Source organism: Rhopalosiphum maidis, chromosome 4 (assembly GCF_003676215.2).
Source record: "Rhopalosiphum maidis isolate BTI-1 chromosome 4, ASM367621v3, whole genome shotgun sequence".
NCBI lineage: Eukaryota > Metazoa > Arthropoda > Insecta > Hemiptera > Aphididae > Rhopalosiphum > Rhopalosiphum maidis.
The window spans coordinates 30856588-30878611 of NC_040880.1; the positions used below are offsets into that span (position 1 = coordinate 30856588).

Genomic DNA, 22024 nt, shown 5'->3' on the forward strand with positions numbered 1-22024 from the left:
GCTGCAGCGCGTTGCGTTTTTTTCGCGAGAGAACTGATGAAAAACAATGCGCACACGTAATTCTGTCGCAATCGCAATACAATACGACTATATACAATTTGTGTACGTCTTTTACACGAATATTATTATTTAGTAAAATATACTGTAATACATATTATTATTATTAAGAGCGCGTGGGAGGTCGCTAGTTCGGATCTCACGCCATGCCCTTCCTAAACACTCGTCGGTGGTGGAAATCCGCGTCCGTCCGCCCGCTCGACCGAGACAGCCGTGCTCGAGAAGAATACTTTTTATTACCTATACGCGTCTAACCACTGTCCGCTGCCGATCGTCTCTCGTCGCGTCCGTTCGATCAGTCAGTCAGAGTCGGTCGTCGAACGCATTAGGCAATATATTTAGCTGGCATCCGCCGCAAAAATATTATATTACATACATCGTTATTGATATATAAATATTAAAAAAAACTCTATACAGGCGCCGACATCCGATCAAGTCAGTACAAGCGGTCGGCCGTCGTCGGTGGGAATCGCACGCGGACGTCATCGCCAACACACGTCATACGTGCACATATAACCAATATATTTTAACTGCATCACGGCATCATATATATTGTCAGGTCCGTGTCAAATAGTCGTCCTCGCTCGGCGCTATATTTGATAAGTCGATATCGTCGTCATATATTACAAACGCGGGGACCACGACAGTATAGTAAGTCGACGCAGGAGACACGACCGACATGGACAAGCAACAGGAAGCCGCGGTAGCAGCAGCTGGTACACCGTCGGAAGACAGCATCAGCATGAAAACGGAATATCCCACGCACGAGGTGTACGTCTCCGAACCGCCACCGGTAAGTTGTAATCGATAATAGAACATTGTATATTATATTATAGTATATAATATATAAGGTTTTTATTTAAAAAATGACTTAGGTGGCTAGGTATACATATACCTATTACCTAATATATCGTAACAACTATAGTCTATAATTGTCAGTATACGAGATACTTTAAATTAATAATAATAGCTACAGTTCGATTTATGGTGTAGTCTGAAGCGTTTGAGCAAAATCGTTCGTTGCAGGCGCCCGTCGTGCGGTGGCAACCGCGTCACACTCCACTTCGCGGTTTGCGAGAAAGTCGAAACACCACAACGACCAGAAACGTATTTTCAATTTTGTTACTTCGAATTTCGATCTTTCCTATTCGGTGGATTGCGGATACTATTAAAACTAACTTGCTGACTTAATCGGGATAGCTATTGTAGTTTTGCACCTATATGATATGATATTTTTAGCAACACTAGTATATATGCGATGTTTAATTTAAAACCCACGCGGGTGATTTAAACGGCTGAGTGTCGCCGAGTATGGAATTTTTCTCAAGACATTGAGCAAATCGCGAAAAACAAATTATAAAAAAGACACATTTTTGTTGTTGTTGTTGTTGTTGGTGTATTATTTAAAAGACCTCGCTAGACCGTTCTACAAATAAAAATGCTACAGTAGTATAAATAGCAATGGTCTTGTGTATATAGATACGTTATACGATATAGACGCATAGTATACCTACATTTACATAATATATATACATATAAATGTATATTAATTGTATAGTTATATGTGCAGTAGCAGTATATTACTATTTATTTTTACATTCTACGTTCACGTTTTTAGTTTGATTTTTTTCACGGGAAACCTGTTGTCTGTGGGACAAACAATAGTCAGTAAAAATTAATCGCTTTTACTATAATATATTGTGTATATGAAACGAGAAAGAAAAACTATTTAAGCGTGTAGTAGTAATAATCTGTGCGTAAAGAAAACAAGCGCAGTACAATAACGTCGATTGACACACGTGGTGTGTATTATTTTAATATAATATATAATCATAATTGAGAAGCGAGTATACCTATATTATATAAGCCGCCTTTAGCAGCAGCCTCTTCGTTGTACCAAATTATAAAAAAGGGTATCGTCTCTTGGGGAGTCCCGCGGGGTCGGTTCGATAAAAAAAAAACGACTACCTAGTCCTCACAAATTACAATAATTATTTATAGTATATATCGTTGCTCATTGGATTTGTGCTCAACTATATATATTGTTAACACATCGTCGCCTAGCGCGTCAAAGAACAACGCTCTTATTATAATATTATTGTTGTCGTCGGGACGACGAATAATGAAAACAATAAAAAAAAAATCTCTGTACATATAGGTACCTATTAATTATTTTGATTTTTGTACGGAGTTGGTGCGCGTTGCTGCACTACCGCCACCGGAGGGAATATAATATATGATATTATATATTAGTATATTACTACAATAAAACATCAGCTGCATGTACTTATATAAATGTGTGTACGTACATGAATATATACAAAGTAATATAATCATAATAATAATAATAATAAGTAAAAAGATGGTGTGTCGAGGACAACTGGGTATAACGACTGTAAACAATATGTAGTATAATTTATCCTTTCTCTTCGACTCTTGTGTTGGGCGCACAGACGTACATATGATGTATATATTATTATAAACGCTTTACCTTGAGTCCAATTCTTACAATGCGCACGTTAATGGTCGTGTGAGTGTTTTCGTTTCTATTTTTACAACGAATTACGATTTCCAGTGTCCTATACGTAAAAAATCATTTAAAAAGATCTTTTCATGCTTGACATACTGCAGTTAACTGCGCTGCCAACAAGACTGTCGTATGTGACTATATATTAGGTATAATATGAGTGTATAACATATAATATGACATATGTCCAGTCAATATGCAGGCGACAGGATAACAAAATATCGTTGTCTTTATCGCTTCTGGATTTTGGGTTTACGCAAGAGGGCACTAAATAGCCATTATACGTATATAGTTACTGCGCAGTAATTTGTACAGTTCTATCTTACACATTGCACTTGGATTGCTGAGTTCGTAAAATTTTATGTTGCGCAATTTGCACCGTAGGTATACTAGTATACCTGTTTTCACGGAAATTTTTTTTTTTTTATCATAAGATCCGAATGTTTACTTGCGTTCTTCACCGTGCCTGCAACAGTGCAAAAACATATATAATGACAAAAACTTGAAATAAAATATGTAAATGTCGTGTTGTGCTGCATAAGTATAATGGTCTGTTAATAAACCGGTTGTCGATAAGGTCTTTCGAGTCAGAATTAAATTCAACGAATCTTCTAGATTTTGTAAACAGTCTGAAAGATTTACAGATGATTTACTGAGATTTAGCCATAAATGTATATTGTATATTGTATATATATAAATGGTAATAATAAATGTATACGAGTGTAGTTGTATATTATAATTCTCCAAACGTAACGTATAAGGACTATAAGGTATAACATATTTGTACATTTAGTTAGTACTTACTAGTTACTACTTTTATGTATCAAACTGAATATAATTTGTGTCAACGGCGTATAATATATATAATTAGTCGATTTCAGTTATGTATCTGGTTTTTGATTATATTTATGATTATAGCGCTTACTCTTTGTTATAATACGAATATTATACGATCATTATAATTCATTATATTGTGCACTTTCCAGTAGATTTTTAAGTGCACAAATTGCATATATGTGGTAAACACAGTTTCACTTAGGGTACGATAAATGTATATATGCACATTGTACACTCACACGTACGCTTTCTCTCGTGATACGACCCATTAAATGATTTATGAATTTGACGGTTTTTTTGCATGAGTTAAATGCCTTTAATGACGAATTTTCGCATTCACCTATAAACAACGTCGGATACTTTCCATTTTTATTAATACACGACGTTTGAATGACATATTCTGAAAAATAATAGTTTAACTATAGTCTGCGCCGATTAACGAAAAAGAAAAAGACCTCATTACTGAAAAAAGTTGTTATTCCAATGTTTTTGCTAATGTATACACCCATAAAGCTGACGATAATGTCATTCAACTATTTTTGTATCCTATAACTCGCCGACATTCCCTGTAAAAACGGCGAACAGTAAATTAAAAAAAAATTCTGAAAACAATTATTATGAATTTGAATTTTCACTTTATTTATATTTTGTTATTGAGAGAAAATCACATTTGACATTCATTCTATTATAACATCTGGTGTATTTGTATAAAAACAATAAGTATGTTAAATTATATAGAAAGTATGTTACACGATTTATATATAATACATCATATTATTCATATTTTTTTCCTACAAAATTTTAATTTATTATTATTACTATTACGCAACAGCCAACAGATACCTACTTGTGAGTTTCGAAGTGTATAAATTTATGAAATTAGAATATTTTTCTTCTTACGAATAATTATAGATTTTCACACAAAAAAAAAAAAAATAGTAGACAATTATGTAATTTAATTTATAGTATATAGTCGTTGTTACTTGTTACATTATATGCTCTCTAATGAACAACAATTGTTAAAAAAAATATAATGAAAATCGATAACCGTGTCATTGATTAATTTGACTAACGAGTATCCATTTTTCCTAAAGTATTTATCCTTATATTTAACTAATTTAAATTATAACTCAATTGTAATTAACTAGATATTCGTATTGTTATATCACTTATATCATATACTATATGGTTTAGTATAAACACACACACACACACACACATATATATATATATATATATAAGGAATAAGGACATTAAATATCTTTTACTATATATAAACAAAATATTACATACAAATATAAATATAGTACCTATTAAATTCAAAGAGTTTCTACACAAAAGTAGAATTTTATGACTAGTCGTTAGTAGTAAAAATTTGCACTAATGAACATTTTATTATTTTTCATATTAAAATTACTATAACAAAACGATAACATTGAATTGATAATTAATTTTTTTTACGTCTTACTTCTTTAATCGTAAATTCATAACATATTAGATACAAGGCAAAATATGGCTTACCTTTACTGAAAATTCTTTGATAAAATGTTAAACATGATTCTTTAATTCCCGGAATATCACGAATTTCGCCTCAATATAATTAAAAAACCATATATAGAGGTACCGTTTAAACGTATATTATAAATCTACATAAACAAACAATATAAATATATTTATTTCATTCTTTTTTTTATAACTTGAATTTTTATCGAATTTTAATCAAATTAAATTACATAATAATAATCAGATAATGACACACGCGCGAAATCAAATAAATATACCTACATGTTATATTATATTATATCATAATACAAAAAAATAAAACCGCAATACAATTCAGGTATTTTTATATTATAATATGAATAATTATGTAGTGTGGCGTTTATTTACTTAAGTTTTTCTGATATACAATAATAACTGGCAAATTTTTTATAAATAATGAACGCGTTAAATTATATTATGTTTACAAGTTCCTTGATAATTATTGGTTAAATGTGTACCTACCTACTGGAATCAACAACGTGGTTAAATGCACATAATACATAATAGATATAGATACCTACTTATATAAAATCTTTTTTTTTTGACGTTGCGCTCCAGTCGCGCGTTTAATTCGCCAAATTCGGAGCAGAATTAAAATGCAGTAAATTATGGAAAAAAGTGCACCCGTTCAAGTCAATAATATTAACAATATAAATATATTTTATATAGGTAGTCGACATTGCATAACGACTTTACTGTGTCTACTATTATATGCCGAATATCAAATTACACAACTATATAAAAATAGGAACATATCACTTACACGCATTGCTTCATCACAATATTTTCATTCTGGCCCGAACCCCCGCCAGGTTCATTGAACCAAACGCTTTCTCCTTATCGAATGAATAATAATAATAAACACACATATATACATGTATAATACGTATATCCATCGGCGTACGCGGACAATGTGACAAAATGATATAAAACGATTATTGAATAATAAGTGGCGAAAACTGCCTTTATAATTGTATAGGTACAGTATAATAATATAATAACAATATGTAATATGATTTTTTTTTCTCAATCGAGCAGAAATAAATATAATAGTTAACCATTTATAATAATATGAAGAAAAAAAAACTCCGACCCATATAATAGTTTTTTTTCTGATTTGTGCCAAATGTTCTGCAACGCAATACTGCAGCCGACCGCCGTCTTACCGTTATAAAATAGTATTGGTAACGTTACAGATGTCGTGAATCGTACCTAATAATAATAATATTTGAACCTGCAACCATATCGAACATCTCGCGCTTTCGAAGAAACGATATTACGTTATTGTGCAGCACTTGGTTCGAATTACTAGTTAGAAACGGGAACTTTAATTATTATTGTATACCTAGTTGTTCCGTCTCTCAGTCTCTGCGCATATATATAATGATCGATATGTACAGTTTATACGTTACGTACTTACGTACAAGCGTAGGTAGGTTAATAGGTACATTATTTTCCATCGGCGTCAATAATTCGTAAATTTTTGTTGAAACTTATCTAATTATAGCCATTCTGTACAATACTGCTGCAGGTACCTAACACGCATAACTGTGAATTCCGGTCAACGTCGATCATATAATATCCACCTGCAGCTGCAGTTACGACGTTAAAATGTTAAATTAAATAATAATTAATGTACAACATAATAAATATTATAGCTAATTATTTTGTATTTATATAGCCTATAAAGATGTATCTACGTGTATATAAACATAATAATTTGTAATGTACCAATGTACCAACTTTGATAGTATTATACTATTATTGTGGAATGACTAACAATTATAATATTATAATATGAACTGCGACAGGGAACTTACTTTGCGGTAAACCGGTAACCTAGGTATATATTACAATATTGAATCAACACGATCAAGCCGATCTAGGGACTCGAAGAAAATTGAATGTTTTTTTTAAAAAACAAAACACAATATTCTTTAGATACTTTTAATTTTTTATTATGATATCGTAATAATTTTTCCGTAAATATGTCTTGTGTTAAAGGAAATACAACCCAACTACCTAGGAGTTATTACAAGTACCGAAAAACCAATAAATTGTGAAACGAAATTTTTTATTACCGTCGATAATAATAACATAATACTATATAAATATAATAATGCATTAGACATATTGTTTTTTTAACCGATTACACTCAAAACGTTTTCATATTTCTATTCATAATATTTTAATAATAATAGATATATATTTACGTATCTGTACATATTATACACAAGTCGCGCCTATCATAATATTACGTACTTATATATCATACGATTGTATACGCTATTAAAATCGATTTCCGGGATCTGCCGCAGTAGTGTGGTTGTATTCAACCATAATATTTAAAACTATTCGTCATCGATCAAACACAAAAATGTTTTGAAACGGACAAATCGAGTGCAAAAACCGAAACATAAGACATTATTTTTATACGCGTCAGTGTTATAATTGGTTTGATATAGGCAATAATAAAAGTATATTATTTTGTTTTGAAAAATAATTGCTTTATATCTTTTTATACTTTCTCCAACCGTAGCTATATATTGTTGTTGTTATACCGACGTGCCAAGAAGCTAACGTTTGACCTTTGGTCGAGTACAATATTACATACTTACACATACCATTTAAATTTTTTTTATCAACACGACACGTTCGGCCATACCGTGGTCATACCAGTCATTTATTAAACAACTAACCACTACACGACCAGCACCTACATAGAAAAATACCTTTTATACACAAAGATAGGAGATGTGTTCGCAATATATGTATTTACGTGAACCATGATTGTATTTTATCGTTAGAATGTATAATATATAATATTATAATAAGGTTTAATAAAAACGTTTTTTTCTTCTTTACTTTGTTGTTAAGGATTTAGATTTGGCGATTTAAATATTATGATTTTTTTTCCGATAGATATAGGCGAATTTACTGTCCCAATTCTATCGAACTATAAACTACCGTTTAATTGTTTTACCATAAAATAGGAAATCGATAATTTATTCATCTTGGCGTGTTTGTATATATATATAATTATTACTTACCTACTTTTTATTATAATTAAACTCTATATAAACTGGTAAATAATTCCTCTTATGCGTCCGTTGTTTTCTCGCACTAAATAGTGAGAGGTGAATTAACATTTTACTATTATTAAAATATTTAATGAGACCAAAAAATAATTAATAATTAAGATTGGTTAAATGAATTTATAATCCTATATCTAGTTTTACAATACTTTAACTGAACCAAGTATAAATATATTTCGTCAAAATTATTTTTCATTGTTATTTTTGAATAATAATATAAGATTAAAGTATAGGTTTTTATAGTATCTTGGTAGAGGTGCAAGACGGTAGGTATATGATATAATTATAATATATCTTAGGAGTTAGATAGGTATTGTTGGTACTTTAGCTGATATCGTAAATTTTTTTTAGTAATTATTTAATTAATTATAAGTTTCAACATATTATACTAAATGTTTTTACAAAATTATAAATTTACAATAAATAGAAATAAACAAAGATCTACCTTCTTATTATACTTGTTTGGTTGGTATTCTAGGAAGATGTCTTATGGTAGGCGTTATAGGTTTAAATATTTATTCATCGATTTTCTAAAGAAGAATTTGAAATTTTTTTTATTTTAGTTAGGGAAGCGGTAGACTATACTGTAGCCAACGCAAGTACTTACTACTGTAAGTCTTCATAGCTTATCATATATAATATAAAATTGTTAGTTAAGTATTTTACAAATTCGAATTTTCCAAGTTAGTTTTTCTAACTAGTCTATAGGTATATTTTTAATTATTTCACTGAGTCGTTTTTCTTGAAATCCACGTATCGATTATTCTAAATATACAATGTAAATTATTTTCATGTTTTATCTGTTGAATTATACGACAAAAACAATTAAATTTAATTCTTCTATTTTAATTAAGTGCCTATCTGCATTAATTTTCTGCTTTATTATTATTTAATTTTTATAATGATATGGTAAAAGGGAAAATGTAATTAACAGCATATAAATTGCAGTATATTATTAATGTAATTAGTTTGGAGGATATATATAAAATATAAACATTTTCATTTTCTAATCTCTGTTTAACGCTGTGCATGGCGCATGCCACATTATTACCAATATCATCAGACGCAAAGCTTTGGTGTATTATATATACTACAAAATAATATGTGATAGCCGCATATTATATGCAGGCGATGACTGATGATAGGTCATACTGTCGTAGGTCATGGCAAGGTTTTTAATATTCCATTACGTTAAGAAAGCTAGTTCTCTTTTTATACGATATAATTTTCATGGTATTTTGATTTAATATATTATTGTCAACATAATGTTCCTGCATCATATATCCACCTATATATAACGCTTTAACGCGTATAGTTATAATCCATAGTGAATCACAATGAACTGCATTTGTAAATAACTTGTATAATTGTCTGTACAATTGTATAGACAAAAGAATAATTAAAAAAATCTCATGATAGAAAGTAGCTTCCTCGTTAAGCCATTCGTTTTTTTCTTCTTATTTTTCTGTTGGAATTCAATGGACATGTCTCATTAACTTTAACACCCACAGACACGCTGGCTATTCATTACCTACACCGTTATGTGATCAATTTATGTAAATTATTGACACGGAAAACATAATGAATTCGTTCGATTTCAACGCACTTTCCTCAATAATAAAATATAAGTCATAATATACGCTCGACATATATATGCGCAATTTGTATACAGATCGAATTTCGAAAAAAAAAGAAAAGATTTATATTTGTATTATATATATATACATTATACGTATACAATATACATACACCCATCACCTGGATTTTTTCGCAAGTCATTTTCAAGTGCACCGGATGTCCTGTTTGCGAATATACGTTTTAAAATGGCGTACATATATTATGTATGTAACACACAGCAGCAGTTGTGTTTTTGACAGGAAATTTATATATCATAATATACAATCATTGAATCATAACTATAGCGTGGACAATACAAAATAATTTAATAAAAACGACAATACAAAATATTCGTGTAGGTAAACGTGGATTAATCCCATACGGCTATATCAATACGTGTAGGAACTGAGATCAAAGTATCAATATATATAAATTTCATTTTAATTAAAAACTTTTGATTTGTTGGATTTCATCCAGCTAATCTAGATTCACATTTCCTATAAGTACGTATTTGATTATTTTAAATAGAAAATACTTTTCTTGTAAAATATAGTTGTACAGGTACTTATCGTGTTCTATTAGCGCTTTTTATAATATGGTAAATATTTTTATATCTATATACCGAAGACCGAACCCGTAATAATCAATGTACAATATATGTAGTTTTAGAATATTCTAATGTAGGTATTATGTCTTGTCTTTTGTTGCGACTAAATCATACATAGGCTATACACCAGTATAAAAATTGCTTGTACTGCTTATATCGTTGCGTTGTGTATAGATATACCTAAACCGAGGAGAAAGATTCTTAGCGAAAGTACATGACAATGATGTATTTTATTATCTATTCTCGAGAACAATTTTCCTGGTAGAAGTGATGCTCGAAAAGTTTCACGTTTCGTTAGAAAATTGAATACCCACGATATTGCAGGTGTTATTGTGACAAGATTTTTATTTTCAAAATATATTAATATATTTAATATTACGTAATAGGCATATATGGTTTTACCTGCATTATCAGTCTAAGACATATTTTGAACAAGAATCGTTTACAATAACCGAATATGCTCTGTGGACGCATCTGCAGTAATGATTTTCAAATTCAATCGGCCACTACATAATCTACACCGAGCCGGTGCGCAAATGCGCAAAACGCGAGATGAGTTCTTGTGGATAAGAGCACGTTTTTCAGTATACCTATTATGGTTTGATTTTTGATTTTATCCCGTTAATAACAGCGGTACACGGTATCGCGCCGTAGAATGTCATGCGTATATAAAATATAGACACATAATAGTCTGTAGTAAGTACGCGGCCATTAGCGATAATTGTTGGTTGGTGGTGGCAGCGAACTGCACTTATTATTATTAGAAGTGACGATATATATATATATTATTTTATTTCCTTCTATATAGTTTTCATTATTTATTATAGATTATATTATTGGACGTCCGTGACGGTACAACGGTAATCGAGAAAGTAATAGTTAGGTATAAGCAGGCATCATGCCCCACGTTGCACTCGTAGGAAAACCGCAATTACGACTTTTCTTCGCCGTGGAAACAACGCCTGTAATACATTTTCAATTGCCATGTATTTATATATACCTATAGGTATAGTTGTCAGTTGGTAATAGGTATATTGTGGTTCGGTTAAGGTTTCTTATTGCCACCGCGGAACAAATAAATGCATTTTGTTCGGAATATCGGGGAACAAGAATTTCCAATATATACATATATATATATAATATATATCTACTTAGGTACCTATAGCTACGCACGCAACTCGACGACAACTGTTATAACAATGATAAAAAAAAAAAAATAAAAAAACATAATAACATTTAATTGTGGTCAGCGTGGCGACGGTCCAGTTATATGAACGTGATGTTACATATCTATACATTATATTAAAACAACAAGGCACAGCAGTGCGTAGTTTAACTTATATATCGTGTCGGAAAACAAAAATTGTTGTATAAATGCATAATACAATATAAACGCATAAATTGATAAAGATTAAAATATATTCCAAAATCGTGTGAAAGTCTTTTATTATGTGTCTCAAAACATATTATAAGAATACTCAAACAATTTTATATATTGTGAATATAAATTATAATATATTATAATTTATAGGTACGCATCTGTTTGTCTATACAATCTACGCGTGTATACTTCACGGAATAAATTCAAAACATTTTTTAACATTCAAATACAGCCGCGAGGAGAGCTTAATCGAACCACGAGTTACGAGTCATGAAAACTCGTGATTAATCATCGTCACGAATTACACGCATATTATTTATATTATAAGCCAGTGGTGACTAGGAGGAATCGGAGGAATCGGAGGAAATATATTTTATAATGTATACCTACCTACACTAAGCACGGATGCTTTTGTACATAATATTTGAAAATCGTGATCAGACATTCAGCCGTTATGAGTTGTGTAGTCGTGTAGGTAAACCCGTCGTTTATTATGGTATATTGAATAGTAATATAGTAAAAATACATGTATAATAACACAATAAATATATATCTAGCGCGTTAATCTACCAGCAATTTCAAAATCACAAAAATAGAATCATGTAAATCCGTGTGGCGTGCATCCTCTTATTGGATTGTTCAGAGATCCTATTATAACAATAACAATAACAATGATGGTAAAATTCTACAGAGTTGTTTACATTCATTTTATTATTTATTTTTGTTTGACGGCGCATTCTAAAACCTAGAAAATAACAACAATAAGAATAATATACATATTCCGCCTCCACATACTTTGGTCGCAACAAACGTGTGGTTTAAAGGTCATTATATTAAATGATGGATGTTATCATTAAAAGTGTATCGCGAATATATGCGTAGGTATCATTACTTCAAACTACCTATTGTTTTAAAACTGTCTAGAGCTTGAAAATAACGAGTTGCAAACAATCAAAATATCTATAAGCCAAAACTTGTACCTTAAATAGTTTTTGTTGTCAGTGTTCAGGGATATAAAACAATCATGTGTCACGAGTCGTTATTTTAACCAGAAAAAACTTGTGGTGAATTAATGAACTTAAACTTGTATCGTAGGCAGTACCGGATCCAAAAATTATGTAACCCGGGCCATAACATAATATTAGCGCCCCTAAAAGTCAACAATAAAAAATGCATGTGATTTTAAGTGTGTCAAAATACGGATTATTATAGGCGATTTAATTAATCTCCAATGATTTTCTTCTAATTTTATTTCATTTTATAATTATATCAATTCCTTTACCTTCACAAATTGAAATTTCAAGCATTTTTCGTGAACAAAAATACTTTTTATGAATATTAGAATTTTCATGTTCTGGTATTCTTTCTGACACTTTTTTCCAATTAATAAGATTTTTGAAAAACCAAGAAACATTAATAGATCGCCTTCTCTTTCAGATCTAGTAAAATCCAACTTTTTAATATAGTTCTAACAATATGAGTTCTTTGAGAATCTATTATTTTTTCAGGCCATGTACCACAATCTTTGAAATCCAAAGTTTCATTTTCACTTAATTTCAATGACATAAATTCGGACACATTTAGATTTTTATCTTTGTTATGATCAGAATTAATCTCCTCGACAATTACCCCAGAACTACATTTCTCAATATTCTCATCCTCCTCAACATCTGTCCCATTCTCTTCATTTTCTATAAAATATAAATATTTATTGTACTGTATTATTTCAATAAAATATAGTAATATAATATTACAATTAATTCACAACATTTTCCGAAAACTATTATTTTAGAAGTTATACCTGTTTTAAATTCGCGGTTAGGTATTAAATTCTAAAATAGTACGTATTATAATCGATAGTAATAAACTAATAAATAATATTAATATTAAATCACGTCATTAATTGTTATAATACTATACAGATCTAATAATTATAGTATAGAATAATAATTATAAATAATTTCTAACCTCTGCAACATTGTGTATTAGTGTTACCCTGTCAATTATGAAAATACGCCGAAATGCGTTAATTTTCTTCTTTTTTTTCAAAAGCTTTTTTCCGTAACTCACAACCAGATAATTTTTTGACGAATGTTTTTTCTTAATCATTACCAAGTGTGACTATATTGAATTAAAACTATTTAATTTGAAATACTTGTGTAATTCGAAACAAAAGATTCAATTTGTATAAAAAAAAAAAAATTAAAATGTAATAAAAATTATAAGTTTAAAATTTGAAGTTTGCGCCCCTCTATGATTAGCGCCCGGGGTGTGGGCCCCGGAACGTCCCCCCTAGATCCGGTGCTGATCGTAGGCATTCGAAATTGTATTCCCATACGAGCATACCTATTGTATGAGTATGACATTGTCCTAAGTATTAGGTACTTCTAAAAAACACAATCCCTGCATCTGTATACATTACTCGAAAATTCAGTATAGTAACACGTCCATTCTCTTGTAATATTTAGTTAAAGTGACTTAGACGACTTAGTGCTTCTTTACAGAGAACGCTTTCGGTAATATTACGCTGAATTTATATGGTTATTTATTGGACTTATATTAATTAGATATAGTTTAACATAAAAATATTTATAAATTATACTTATAGATATCAGTTGTAGTACCTATACTATTATTACATATTCGTATACATTGTATATCATATATAATTGTTTATATTATTGTTATTGTGTATTATAATGACGTTTTAATGTATATTTTATAGGCGTACAAACTCAAAACTAGACCGACTGCCGTCCAAATAGCGAGAATAGCGGCATTCACTGTGATCGCGTGCTCGTTCATACTTGGATCATTCATGTTGGCTGCTGCTTGGCTACAAGCAAACGCATCTTGCTCGCAGTTAATGCACGCCGAAGCACTCCTCAGACAGGTAGATACAAAATAAATATACTTACGAGATCCTGAGATAAAATAATACTACATATCCTATACCCATTTGCGTTCTCTAGTTAGCAGCCAAGGCAAGTTGATAACATTTTTCCATTTTTCAATCACGATTTTCGACTTTTCTTTTTAATTCATATTATGTTTCACACCCTAATCTTTAACTACTTGTCTATATTCTAGTGGTGGTCTTTCTCTACTATTCTTCCCTTCTATGGATCTCTGTATCATTCTTTCTATAGTAAATTGTTATGTCATAGCGTCTATCTAATTAGTTTAGCTCTTCTATTCTTCAGGTCTTTTAGGAAGCATCTTCTTTCTACCACTTTATAAACTTCTTCGTTTATTATATGATCTATCCAACTTATTTTAACATTTCTTTTGTAATACCACGCTTCGAATGTCAGAAGTTCTTTTTCTTCAGACTTTTCTATTGTCCAAGTTTCACTGCTGTAAAGTGCTATATAGCATTGTTATAGTTTATAATCGCCGAAATTGTATTTCTCATGAATATTTCGATCTTTATATTATTATATATAATTAATTAAAAGTAATTTTTTTGTTTAAGACATTGTTGGTAAGTAATGTTAAATTTAATTATTTATTTTGAAAATTGTAATTCATTATAATAAGCTTAAACAAAATTCTGTCAATCCATGACTGTATAAAAATTAAAATATGAGTTTACGGCACTGTTTGTTTCACATTCGTAAGTACAAAGTATTAATAGTGAATTCTTTAAAATCATATACACTAATCGAATTTACTGATTAATTTATAGATACAAGCAGTCCCTATTTTTGTGTGTAGGAGCAAATGACAAATAGACAAAAGAAAGTTTATGTTTACTAGTTACAACCCTTAAAAGATCTTGGTCTAGATATACTAAAATAAAAATGGTGTATAGTAGCAAAATTTACAAAAAATATGGACTAGATAATAAATACTTATGGCGTAGAATTATGTCTATTTCTAAATCAAAATTATTTGTGCTATTATTCATTGCTTTTTATTTTCATTACAATTTATATTGTTTATTATATAGGTTATAAGAATAGTATTATATTTGTCTTAATGAGCATTTGAATATTTCAGTTAAGTGTAGATACCTCTTATTTTTAATTTTGTTTAATGCGTCTACCCTTTATATAAATATACAATAAAAATAAGTTATTAATTTATACAAATCATTTAAATTTATTGAGCACAAAAAATGTGAAAAACTCCAACAGCGTTACAATAATGCATAATTTATAAGTATTATTAATTATTATAATAATATTTTATACTGAATAGTTATTCTAGTTTTTATTTTATTTCTCTGTGTAAAATCTCTTAAAATTATAATCAAAACCTACATGCGACTACCTATGAAATAGCCCGTTATAGATAGGTCGTAAACAATATTTTTTATAAAAATGTGTAATAATCTGATGTATGAGAAGTGAGAATACTAAAGTGGATGTAATATCACTTTCTTTGTGTACCTATATACCTTAAGTTTTTTTTTTTGCTGATTTGACGATGACAGTTTTCCAGATTATAGAATTGTTCGGCTTTCACTACATAATATAATCCACGCACTAACAACAGTGAAACGGTTTTCCTAGTTTTATTTATTATTTGTTTTTTCTGTGTATCAATTATATATATATATTGCAATAGAAATATCTATGATACACTTTAAAACGGTCAGATAATTCTGTTATGCGATGCAATTTGTTTGTAAATAATAATAATAATAATAACAAAAGCAAAGAAAAAAATAGTCAATATATTATACAAACAAATAATCAACTAAAAGTATTTCCGCGTTTGAAAATTCACTAAAACGAATTGGTCAAGGGTCCATACACACGCGTTGTTCGCAATACTGCACGCGGCCAATAGGTATATGGGACATGGGTCAAGCGCGTACAATCTATAGGTACTCGCGTGTCATGCCTATGGAGATTATTCAGTGTAACCGACCATTAAGCCCAGGAAACGAGTTGATTATGAAACATTGAAACACCACCATATAAGCAGGCAATATGTATCTATAATCTATATTACATATTGTTCAATTCGATGACCAACTGGGTATATAATTTTTATATTATATTATTTTACCTATAGTCTATAATAATACATATTATAGTAGTATTAATGTATTATATAAATACATTATATATAAATCTACCATCGACGCAACTATGTTTAATAATAATACTACATAATTAAATATATTCTATCTATATTATAAGTAGAATATGTGTCTTACAAGTTATAATTTAATGGCAATGTGAACAAAATATTTTTAAGTTAATATTATTTTGATTATTATTCTTTTAAAGTTTCAAACATTCGAAAAAATTGTGTACAAATTTAATATACCTAGATATTTTTATTTTTTTTTATTCTTTTTATGTAATAAATAGTCTTAGGTAGAATTTGATTTTTCCCGAGAAAAATTAAAAAAACATAAAATTCAGTGCTTTATCGGTGTATACTTCGATTTTAGTGTAGTTTGAACCAAGTCGTTCAAATAAACTTATAAACAAATTCAGTGGAGATGGACAATCCACTTATGGTAGATTGTATATATGTGTATATTTTCAAACAACTCTTTAAACTTTCCTGATATTTCTAAAAATGATCTCTACAATTTTCATCAAATCGTTCGAATAGTTTTAGAATATATAAGGATATTGCATTTTGTGTATATTTGAATATAACAAACAATAAATTTAATATTATCTTCTTTTAATAAAAAAAAACCTTACATTAACATAATATGGTGGGTCGACTAGTAATTAGTATATTATACAATTGTTTTTTGTGATCAATGGCAACCATAAATATAAACAAAAAAATTATTAGGTAAAGTGATCAAAATGAATTTCACATATGAGGTACTCTATAAAGATTAAAGGAGCTTGAAACACCCTCTGATTCTAGAGGAATTCATTTTATATACCGAACTTTTATTGAAATCGCTCCAGTAGTTTTTGAGATTAACTTTTAGTAATAACTCATTTCAGTATTTTACATTTATATAGATAATTTTTATTTTTTTAATATCTTTAGGGTACTCATCAGTGACGGGTTAACCTTTACTGCGCTCTGAGGCATGCTCAGTGTTTACAGCCCCCCTTTTTAATACTATTCAAGGATCGTAGTTTAAATAGGCTAACAACGAAGAGTGATAGATAGATAATTAGGTATAGTCGCACCGGGAGTGAAAAATAGTAATGGTTTAATTTTTTTTTTGTTCATTGTTTTAAGAACAAAAATAAAATAACAACAAATTTGCCGCCCCTCAAGTTTCAGTCCTAGGCTCGAGCCTCACGAGCCTAGTGATTAATCCGCCATACTGATACTCATTAAAAACTACACGTAAGTGTATATTTTATCATAACCGTATCCTTAAATAATTTGATTGAAATAATAAAAAATAGCTTTCCTTACAAAGTGCGATCTGCTGAATTATTGCAACAATAAGAACAAATATAATGCCTTATGCCGCTTATGGTATTATTGTATTATAAAGTTATAGCAATAATAATAGTTTTAAATATTGATTCACATTGTAGTTTATACGTGTTGGAACGAATACTCATACTATATAGCTATACATAGATCCACATAACTAAAGCTAACATTTAAAGAATGAAAAATAAACTTAATACAATATTTATACTTAAAGAGTGAAGAGGCCATAGACCGTCCACAGTATCAAGCACTGGTCGACCCTTTGCAATCAGACGAGACATCTGATTCGAAGCAAGAGGAACTTCCCGTGCACCAACAGTCAACCAGAAACGCCGAAAGTACGACAACCGGTAATAACGATCAACAACCCGCTGCGCCAGTTCAAATCAAGTTCCCAATGGAATTAGATTTCGACGAAATCGTTGGGGTGAGTGTCTGTTTGTTTAGAGACACTACAGTATCTACTCACTAGTCTACCACCTTAGTATAAGTACATTGGCGAAATTACGAAAAGTTGAAATGTGAAATTGAGGGGTGAATTAAGCCTTTTAAATTAGGAAATTCCCTAAAAAACAAATAAAATATTTTTCTTGATAAATATTGTCCGATATGTCCATAGAAAAATAGGTAGTTACCATATATAATGTTAATAGAATATTATTTTCGTAATAGTGAAAATATTTTGACTGAAAATAATTTCTTATTGTCTTTGAAGGCTTGAAGTGCTAGGTGAAAGGCTGTTACTAACTGCCATTATTTTAAAAATAAATAATAAAAACCAAAGAGCTTGGCTTCTGTTGCATGACTTAGTGGAATTAGATAAATAATTGTGGTTAATAGGCACCTATAAAAAAAATAAATAAATAAATTCTGAGCAAAGACAATTTTGAAATAAAATGTGATAATTAAAAATATAAAATAATGTTTATTGAACTATTTAAGTAGTTTTTTTGCTAGATAATTAATACAAATTATATGTTTAAACTGTGGCTTGATTTTTATAATATTATAGTAATTAATAATCTACATATGTAAACTAGATTCAATAGTTTGACAAATCATTTAACATAATTATAAATAGGTAAGTACCCATCTATGTTCTATAACAGTGGTTTTCAACCTGGAGGTCGCGAACGATAGGTTTGGGGGTCGCCAAAAATAGTAGACATAGATTTTTCCATATTATTTAATAATAAAATAAAGTTTTTTATTTTGTCCTATATGTATACAATAACATGCCGAGGAGCATAATCATATCGACAGTGGATATAGATTATTAAATTGTTCGTAACTCGTATCGTATACGTAGGTATATTTGAAAAATTTCAGTCGCAAATATTTAAAATAATCTGCAGTTCTTACCAAGGTGTCATTTGGGTAGTAAATGTATAAAATATAAATCAAATTTAAAACAACGGTTTTTTTTTTGAAGGGGGTCGCTTTAAGGTTGAAAACTAGTTCTATAACATATTTTCACACATTTTCAACTCTGCAAACGCTAAGATCAATTTGTCTAATAGATTAAATTGAATCGTGTTCATTATAATTATAAATTTCAATAATATCAAGTTTTAATAATTTTTACTCTAGATTTTTATAGAGTATATTGAGTATAAGTATTATTTTACTACATAAATGATAGAATTAGGTAAAAATGAACTATATTTTTAACATTTTGAAACAATAGCTAGTTTAAATTAGACTAGTTGGTAGGATTACGCTCAAAGAACGCTGTTTTAAAACGAAATTGTTTCAATAAAGGCTTTACTTGAGAAAAATCAACGTTCGCGCATGAACTGTGTGATTGAGAAGAAACGCGCTGAGGAAGTCATGGACCACCAACCAAAAACGTTGCGTCTGCCGTTTGGAGTAAACATTACTACTGATCCTCGTTTTGAACACGTTACGGGTGAACGATTGAGCATCGTTTGCGAGAGTGGACACGATGAAAGGTATGAAAATTAAAAATTAAAAAAGGTATGAAAGTTCAGATAATTGGAAACTAATAAATTTTATTTTAATGTTCGTTATCTACATACGTATACTATTTGATAGGTAGTACCTTGACTACTTTAAGCTAAATAAGTTTATAACCTTAGCTGAATGAATATCATTTTGAAGTAGGTAATATTAAAGGGGTAATATTATAGGTGAATAGAAAACAAATAAAAAATAATATTTTTATATGAAAAGCTTGTAGGTAACTAAAATAAATAAGTAGTCGGCTAATCAATTAAATCTCAAATACAGACGAACTCCAAGCCCGGTGGAACAAATGCAACAACAGCCATCTATAATGATGCCGATGCCAATGGGAAATAATCCGATGACTCATTTACCAAGTATGATGGGACCACCACCGCCACCACCGCCACCACAACAACACCATATGCCACATCCTCACCATCATCAAGGTCCAATTCCATTGGCCATGATTGCCCGAATTAACGCCGACATTGACAATCAGCTTCAACTGCAAGAGCAACAGCAGATCGAAGAGCACATCATCCCCATCTTTCAACAGTTGTTACCCGAACTGAGACCATCGCCCGATAGCCAACACGAACACCATAAACAAGAAGCCGAAGACAGAGCTATGCCCAACAAAGTTCTATATCATCCAGCGATGGCCGAAGGAAGAGCCATGTATACAGTTGCTATATCAGACAAGCCAAACGGAGACGGACCAATGATGCACCACCAAGCTATGCCGTCCGAATCTGTGCGCCAGAATGCACCCATATTCCAGAGGGTTCCTATTCATGTGCCCGTGTCCATGATGATGCCACCGGGTGCCGGACAATCGATTCAACAAGACAATCCAATAGACGAACCCAAACCAGATCTTCGTCCACACTGTAAGTACATATTGACAACTCGGTTTTGATTTTTGTTTATATAGGCCAGTAAAAAGTCTTTGTTGGTATGGGTAATATGATACCTTTATACTTAATAATAACTTATATTAGAATTGTTTTTATTGATGTATCTATATTTTTCTTGCAAAGTGAAAATAATAAATCTAGATATAATATTAATAATACATACATTTTCTGTAGCTTCAGTATTGTTATCTTAGATTTTAAATATTAAATTACATTAATACAATTATTATTAAACCTTAGGTGGGAGACCAACATGTGTCTTCAACATTTTGTAATTTTATTACATCTAAACACAGCTAGTACAGATGACTAAAATGTTTAGAAGGTACCTAGGAATTAATTTTAAGACATCAATAATTTAAAATTATTTAGTTTTATTAAATTCAGTATTAAAGATTATAAATTACCTATACTTATTAATTGTAATATTTTTCAATTTTAGTTGTTCACCCACGTTCAGTTGAGTCAGTTCATGAGATCAACCAAAATGAAGAGATGGATTCTAGAAAATGATTTTTCAATTTGGCATACACATTATTTTACATTAAAAAAAGAATAGATCTTTTGTTAATGTCAGTAGATTCTTAAAATAAGCCCAAATTGACATTAGGATTACAAAAATCAAATAACAATTAAGCTTAAAGAATTTTTATGGATATTTGATGTCAAGAAATCAGTGTATTTGGTATACATATAATATATATTTGATCTTTGTTTACAACATAGTATTTTTAAGTTTTGTTAATGTTAATTGTGATAGATTAATAGATTATTATAACATTTATAGTTTTGCTTTCAAATAAAATCTATATTCAATTTTGTTAAATATATTTATTTGAATAATTCAGAGGTTATATGTGCAAGTATTAAATTATTACAGCTAATTTCAATACCAACACATAGATTGAAGGTAATGTAGTATATACTATACAGTAATATAAAATATTTTAGAACAAAAAAATAAAATAGAATTAATAAAACTACTTAAAAATCACAAAATTAATGAAAAAGATTTTTGATATAAATATTTTATAGGTTTTGGAAAAAAAAGGTCCATAAAAATTGTTATCTAATAAGTAATAAATTAAAACATAC

General features: G+C 29.8%; 1 protein-coding gene across 1 annotated transcript; it reads left to right on the plus strand.

The window, feature by feature from the left end:
* Positions 1-298: 298 nt before the first annotated feature.
* On the plus strand, positions 299-21750 carry LOC113548227. The gene is made up of 6 exons (XM_026949001.1): positions 299-850; positions 14389-14556; positions 18259-18471; positions 19806-19996; positions 20295-20902; positions 21372-21750. Exons 1-6 carry the CDS (start codon positions 737-739, stop codon positions 21440-21442), a joined length of 1365 nt encoding a protein of 454 aa, XP_026804802.1. The 5' UTR covers positions 299-736; the 3' UTR covers positions 21443-21750.
* Positions 21751-22024: the final 274 nt, after the last annotated feature.

Bases quoted from the DNA above. Each gene is read 5' to 3' on its own strand.
- LOC113548227 (XM_026949001.1), top strand. From the start codon at position 737: ATGGACAAGCAACAGGAAGCCGCGGTAGCAGCAGCTGGTACACCGTCG. The intron at 14,557-18,258 runs GTAGATACAAAA...TTATACTTAAAG, and splicing joins CCGAAGCACTCCTCAGACAG to AGTGAAGAGGCCATAGACCG. The intron at 20,903-21,371 runs GTAAGTACATAT...TTTCAATTTTAG, and splicing joins ACCAGATCTTCGTCCACACT to TTGTTCACCCACGTTCAGTT.